Source organism: Chrysochloris asiatica, unplaced genomic scaffold, assembly GCF_000296735.1.
Source record: "Chrysochloris asiatica unplaced genomic scaffold, ChrAsi1.0 scaffold00118, whole genome shotgun sequence".
Taxonomy (NCBI): domain Eukaryota; kingdom Metazoa; phylum Chordata; class Mammalia; order Afrosoricida; family Chrysochloridae; genus Chrysochloris; species Chrysochloris asiatica.
Genome location: NW_006408636.1, coordinates 7533749 through 7541235, shown reverse-complemented (window position 1 = coordinate 7541235; position 7487 = coordinate 7533749). Strand labels below are relative to the sequence as shown.

Here is a 7487-nt window from a genome sequence, read left to right as displayed (position 1 = left end):
ATATATATAGATATATAGATATAGATATAAGATACTTTCTGTTGCCATTAAGTATACTGTTCATAGCTGCAAGACAGCAATACAGAGATATAGAAATGCCCCAGGAGCATCTCATCATGTGCACATAGTTCATTTCACAATCCGTGTAGCTGTCCAGAGTCTGTCTTTCCATAAGTCCTCCTCTCTTCTCTTCGCTTCTGCTTGATTTTTAAGAAAACAATGATTCTGATGGATTTGCACCTGTGCTAGTGCTTGGGAAAAGTCCATGCAGGAATGGGCACAGTCACATGATGAGTGAGATGGCATCATCCCAAAAATAACTCAAATAAAACAAAACAAAACAAAAAAACAGGACTAGAAAACTCAATATATATATATATTTTTTGTTGGACAAATCTAAAAAGGGGACAAGAACAGTAGTCATTTGTTCTCCCCATGGGGATAGGAATGAAGAGGGAGGAGGGAAGAGGGACTTGATTTCTTCTGTTCACAAGAGAATGGTTGGAGACTCTTCAGAGTTTTTCAGGGGATGGGACCCAAATGTAGTGCCCAGACTGGTCCTCAATGATTTGTTTGATTTTGTTATAAATCTCTTCCAGTGAGTCACCCTGTACAATGGCTAAAATAAAGAGGAAAACAAAATGATTACTGTGGTCCACAAGAGGCCCCCAAAACCCAGCATTCAATCTTTCCCAACATGCCTATAACTTACCCTACAGGCATGAAGAACATACTCACAGAGTGCGGTTTTGGTTTGATTTGCTGGCTATCAGCCAGTTGAGGGCAAGAAGAAAAACTGGTGAGGAGCTCCAAGCCTAGGGTCTGAAGTCAATTCACTGAGAGACAGTGAGACTAACCAGCAATGAATAGAAAACTGTGCTTATTAAAAAATGTTTACTGAGCACCACTGTAAGCCAGACCTTACAATTCATGTTGTTCTTGGCTATCCCAAAGTTAGCAGCTTGCAATTCTAAAGCAGCCTTGCTAAAAGATTGGGAAAATCCCAGGTAACCACAGAATGAGCTGAAAGCCACAATTTCGGGCAAGAAGACAGTGCTCCTGGAGGCCCTCACATCTGCTCTAGGTCAGAGGTCAGCACAGGGAACAAGGACACAGATGGTAACAGTAAAGTGAGCTCCAAGGACCCAAAGTATGAGGTGTTGTTCAGTGTCGTAGTTTCTGACTCATAGAAACCCTATACATGGTTTCTAAGGAGTGACTTACGGGTTTGAACTGCTGAACTTATGGTTAGCATTCCAGTGCTTATCCTATAGCACCATACCAGGACTCCAAATTATGAGCAGATTTATGAATTATTTTCCCAGTTAACCTACCAGTTAGAATTTACTCAGTTCCAACCTGCACTTACATGATTATGTTACTGTACTTTAAAAGGTGAGGAACTGAAGCTTTCTTCAGATTTTAGGAACTGAACTTCTAAAGTAAGTGACAGTATAACCACACACACATGCACACACACACACAGGCTGACAGACAACTTGAATACCACACCCTGGTGTTCATCATCTTCAACAAACTTTATTCAGCACCTAAAACATGCAAAGCAAATACTGGCCTGGAGAATAGGGGAGACTAGGAGGTAGAGAAACAAAGTAAATAAGGTGCCTACAACTTAGTAGGGACAAAAAGACAACAAAAAACATAAGGTCGTAGCTGTTATGGTGGTTTAGACTATAAAATGGCATAAGTACTATGGCTAGATGCAGGGAATTTGAATCATTTGGAAAGGTTTGCATTCAAAAGCATCCAGAAACCCCGTGCAAGGTGTCTACACCTCTTTGAGACACTTATAGAAAGAGATCTCTGACTGTTGCCATTGTTACTCCTAACATGGCTTCTCACCTGTAAAATATTCTCCAAACTCCTGTTCCAGTTTCATGGCTTTGTCATAGATCTTATTTGCTTGTTCATATGTCTGCCGTCGGTTCATTTCCCTGCAAAAAATGACACAGAAGGAAAGTAGTATCAAACTAGATTCTTTGTTTTGATTAATATAAAAGATTGCTCGACGTCCCTTAAACAAATAATAAATAAGGGGGAATCTGATGCAGACCGTGCAGACCCGGTCAGGAGTTCAAGTCCCTGTGGGCCCAAGCGTTGCTGACCGTCCAAACCATAGGCTCTAAGGATCAGACTTTAGCCACCTAGCAGACATAGCAAAACGTCCCTTATCTGATTATTCAGTTATGCTGGTTAGTAATCCCATACATGAGCCCTGGATACCCACAGATAAATGTAAAAACCTTCTCTAAAAGCCGAGACTGTAAATTCCAAAAAGGCAGTCCCCCCCCATCCCGCCCCCCCAAAAAAAGCTAAAGAGGATAGAGAGAAACTCTGTTAACTGATGGTATGTGGAGGGGATTATAATCAAAGTAATGGAACAAGGTATATGAATGTTTGAATGTGAAACCGATGATGTGCCCTGAAAACTTTCACTCAATCCACAATAAAAACCTTAAAAAAAATACCCACTTGTCCTGGCTTCAATGACTGAATGATCAGAGCTCAAACAAAACTTAAAAAAAAAAAAAAAAAAAAAAAAAAGATTGCTCGAGGCTCCCTGAAAATCTGCCTAGTTGCCCTCCCAGAGCAATAGTAGCCCATGGCTCAACTCCTTCCAGAAGCCCTCTCAGAAAGAAATGCACAGTCTCTCAAAACAGAAGTAGCACTCAGTCATCCAAGCTGGGTTACAGACTTTTCTCAGACCTTCCAGTGGGTCCCACCCCTGCCCACATATCACTTTATTCTCCATTTCTTTTCCAGGTTCCCATCCTAGCTGGGAGTTTCTAAGTCTCAGCGAACACTTACATAAGTGCTTCAATGGACTTGGGCTTGATGAAAATGGCAATGGGGTAAAGTTGTGCTTGCTGCAGCCTCTTGATAGCATTGCCAGAAACATCTAAGATGCAGTGCTTGCCCTGAAAAAGCAGAGACTGTATCAGCTCCACCCAATCCCTGTTCCCCCCAACCCCAAGCAGATATCCAGTGGCATTCCAAACATTCACCAGGACCCTAGTGGTCTAGAAGATCCTATCCCTCAGGTACCCAGGCCCCATATGTTGCTCCAACTAGCTTGTAAAGCCATGTTTGCAGAGTTCCCTATTCTTTGGTGAGCAAATTTCTAGACTGAGTTGCATAAAGGGGACAGACACCTTCACCAAGAGGCTGGCCTAGCTTAGTAGCACCTGTGTTTAAAAGATGAGAATCCAAGTGGGACTTCATTGAGCCATTTCTATCTTCCCTTTGAGGCTTATCTAACCCAGGAAACTCTGCTCTACTTACTCTCTCTGCAACTGCCCGGACTGACTGGATGCTGGTCCCATAAAGATTATCATTGAATTGGCCTGCCTCAATGAACTTGTTGTCCTGAATATCCTTCTCCATTTGTTCTCTGGATACCACAAAGTGATAGTCTTGTCCATCTACTTCATTATCACGCCGAGGTCGGGTAGTATCTGAAGGAAGAAAGGAAATGCTGTGTGCCCCAAGGATAATGAATTTTGCCAACCCAAAAAACGGACTCAATTCTTCTCTCACCTGGGCCACATGGCCACTCTAATTTTTTCCAGAGGAATGGGGAAATAAAAGCAGTTGAGAATAAGTTTAGCTTGCCTACTTCTCTTTCAACTTCCAGGCTCCACACACAAGAAGATTCTTTGCTTAAACTGGACAAGGAAAGTGAGGTTTCCTTAGCCAAAGCCTGGCAAAAGATGCCAAATCTGGTATGGAATTAAATGATCCTAACAAACTATTGATCCCATCACACCATCATTTTGGCTGAAGCTTCACTTTTTTCTTATCAAGTACAACTATCACCACTCAATGAAGCCAGCCATCTTAGTCCTCCCAACCTATCAGCTTTTAGAGACTCTATTATTGCATAACCTCTTCTATATGTGACCCAGTTTCAAGATAACCCTAGAGTCTGATCTAGACCTTTTCCATAAATCATCAGAGTAACAATTTCCCCAGGCATCAATGCCTCACTCCCAAAGCCTTCCTGGGTTCTTACGTGGCACACAGGATCCAAATTTATGCGGGAATTCCGAGATTAGGTCATCATTGACTCGGTCCTTCATTGGGCCCAAGATGATCACAGGCCTTGCATAGTGAACTGGAGAAGAAGAGCATTGAAATAATGAACAGAGGCTCCCACCAATCAGTCTACTCTATCTCAGAGTTTGCCCTGGAGCCACAGCTCAGATAGAGTGAGGCACCCATGGTCAGTTTCTGACTGTAACTAGAATTTAAGGCTTACAACTGCCTTAAAAGGCCTTTGAGAATATCCAAATCTAAGGCAAGTCTGAAATCAGGATCATCTCCCAGTCTGTTATGAATTGAATCATTATCCCCCTCCCCCCCAAAAACCCAAAACAACCCAGAGGGAATGGAAGCAAATGCACAGAGGAGATTGTAATCATTGCAATGAAACGATGGTGTAAAGCCAATGTTCTCCCATGTAAACTATCACTGAGTTCACAATAAAAATTTAAAAAAAAAAAAAAAAAAATATATATATATATATGTAATGGTTAAGTGCTAACCTCTGCACCTGTGAATGGAAAACTTTTGTTATGTTAATGAGGGCATACCAGAGTAGGGTAGATTCTAAGACTAATTGCCTCTCAGTGGCATCTTATAAAGGGGAATAAGACACAGAGACATACACAGAGGTGGAAGAGAACATGTGAGGGACCTCTACAAGCCAAGGAATATCAAGAAATGCCTTGGGCTCTAGCTTCCAAAACCATGAGACAATAACATTTCTATAGCTAAGAGCCATCCATAAGTGGTAGTTTCATTAGGGCAGCACTGGTATAATAGTGGTTACGAATTGGGCTGTGAACCTTAAGGTCAGCAGTTCAAAACTACCAGCTGTTCTGCAGGAGAAAGATGAGGCTTTTTGCTCCCATAAAGATTTACAGCCTCAGAAACCCTGTACAGGGTTGCTATGAGTTGGTTCTGACTCCACAGCACATAACCACCACCACCAGGAAACTAAGATATGCCCAACAAATTCAGGGTAAATCACTGGAGTGAAACCAGCAGCTGGGCTGAAAAAGAACAGCCAATGAAGAGGACCAGGACCTCTCTTTTAGCAGCAGTTATACCCAACGAACTAGAATTTTGTATTCCTGGAACCCTGTCCTGTCCTTTGGAAGGTGTACCTGGAGGAAGCAAAAGTATAGTGAGAGGTGCACACTGAAGAAGCCCTCCCTAAAATACTAGGCTGAAGTAGGAGGAGCCCAGGGGCTAGATGTGCAGTGAGTCATGCGTCCCAATTCTCCCAAAGTCTCCTCTTGGCTGCCACAGCGAACCACTGTGTTGTGTCCCATGACAAAGAGAACAGCAAGAAGGCAAGACTCTCAGAAGGTGGCTTACTTTCTTGCCGTGTCACTGGCTCATATGACAAAATAGCATCCTCTTGTCCTTCTGTAACAAAAAAGGGAAACATGTGAGTGCTTTATGATCTGTGTCCTCATCTACCTACAACACTCACCCCACACCCAGCTCTGCCAGAACACAATCTTACCAAGTGCAACTGACAACTGCCCCATGGTCCTTTCTGCATTCCATTTGATGAGAAAGCACTGCCTCTGAAGCACGAGTCAGGAGTTCTCTCTTTCATAAAGCACGAGTCAGGAGTTCTCTCTTTCATAAAAATATAGCCTCCAAAAAACTCCCAAATTTCTTAAGAATCATGCCCCCCTCCTTTTGTGTTATTTTCTTTATTATTTACTTTTTAAAGTGTCAAGATTTATTAGCAAAATATAGCTCCTTTTTAATAGTTACCAAATTAGATCCCCTTTGCTAATGATACAAATATTTTCTACAGATATAATTATAACTATTTATAACAGATCCAGTTTTGAAATAAATACTGATTCTTACCCATTTGCCGTTCTTTAGTTCATGTTATTGTTACGTACAGTACTAGGAGTCAGTTCCGACTCATAGCGACCCTATGCACAACAGAACAAAATACTTTCCACGTCTGTGCCATCCTCACAATTGTTATGCTTGAACATTGCTGCTGTCACTGTGCCAATCCAACTCATTGGGGGTCTTCCTCTTTTTCGCTGATTCTCCACTTTACCAAGCATGATATCCTTCTATAAGACTTGTCCCTTCTGATAAGTCCGACGTATGAGAGATGAAGTCTACACATACTTGCTTCTAAGGATCATTCTGGCTGTACTCTTTCCAAAAGAGATTTGTTTGTTTTTCTGGCAGTCCACGGCACCTTTAATATTCTTCTCCAACACCGTAACTCAAATGCATTCATTCTTCTATAGTTTTCCTTATTCATTGCCTGACTTTCACATGGATATAAGGCAACTGAAAAATACCATGACTTGGGTAAAGTGCATCTTAGTCCTCAAAATAACATCTTTGCTCTTTAAAGAGGCCTTGTGGAGCAGATTTGTCTAATGCAATATGTCGTTTGATTTTTTGACTGCTGCTTCCACGTCAGCTGATAGAGGTCTTTGGAAACTTCAATTTTTTTCCTTTATCATGATGTTATTTCTTGGTTCAGTTTTGAGGATTTTTGTTTACTTTATATTGAGGTGTAACTCATACTAAAGGCTGTGGTCTTTGATCTTCATCAGTATTTTAAGTCCTCTTTGCTTTCAGCAAGCAAGGTTAGATAGATATCATCTGCATATTACAGGTTGTTAATGAGTCTTCCTCCAATCCTGATGCCACTCTCGGATTACTTGCTCAGCATTCAGACTGAATAAGTATGGTGGAACGTATACAATCCTAGTGCACACCTTTCCTGATTTTAAACCATCCAGAATCCCCTTGTTCTGTTCAAGCAACTGTTTCGTGGTCTATGTACAAGTTTTCATGAGCATTATTATGTGTTCTAGAACACCCATTCTTCACAATGTTATCCATAACTTGTCATGATCCACACAGTTAGAAGTATTTACATAGTACAAGGATGAGTCAAAAATTAACCACAGGCAGAACAAACAAGATGGCAGATCAGGTGGACACGTAGCAAAGAGCTCCTCCAACAACAACACAGAATACCCGGCCAAGCAAGCTCAGGGGATGGTCCCAGAACTCCAAACCACATATAAAGGAATATTTAAAAGGTTGGAAGGCTCACAGCTGGGGGAATTTGTGGCAGAAGCAAGAAATCTATTGCTTTCTAGTCCGGGACGCTCGACTGCTCCAGAAGCCACCATATTGGGCAAGACCACGTGGGGGAAGAATCGGAGCTGCCACAGACGCTTGGCAGAACTGCTGAGACAAAAGTGTGGACATTCTTTTCTTTCGATATCTGTTCATTGGTCCTTTGCTGTCTGCACACCTCCATTCTGGTGACTATAGGGGTGCCTGAGCTAGTGGGCAGCCCAGCCCCACCCTCGGAGGATTCTACTACGCATGCGCACAGATCTCCTTGAAATTTAAAGAGACAGTATCCAATTAAAACCAAATGGCCACAGCCGGCC

General features: G+C 42.1%; 1 protein-coding gene across 5 annotated transcripts in view; it reads right to left on the bottom strand.

The window, feature by feature from the left end:
• Positions 1–421: 421 nt before the first annotated feature.
• DLG3 (discs, large homolog 3 (Drosophila)) overlaps positions 422–7487 on the bottom strand; it is a 149981-nt gene continuing 142915 nt past the window's right edge. For 3 of the 5 annotated variants that reach the window (XM_006868523.1, XM_006868524.1, XM_006868525.1), the window contains 6 exons: positions 5404–5454; positions 4034–4135; positions 3304–3476; positions 2830–2939; positions 1864–1955; positions 513–619 (listed from right to left, as the gene is read on the bottom strand). In XM_006868523.1, coding sequence (XP_006868585.1) covers positions 513–619; positions 1864–1955; positions 2830–2939; positions 3304–3476; positions 4034–4135; positions 5404–5454 — 635 coding nt within the window. Of the gene's footprint in view, positions 620–1863; positions 1956–2829; positions 2940–3303; positions 3477–4033; positions 4136–5403; positions 5455–7487 lie in introns of all 5 variants that reach the window. The other 2 variants (XM_006868527.1, XM_006868526.1) reach the window with 2 other exon arrangements.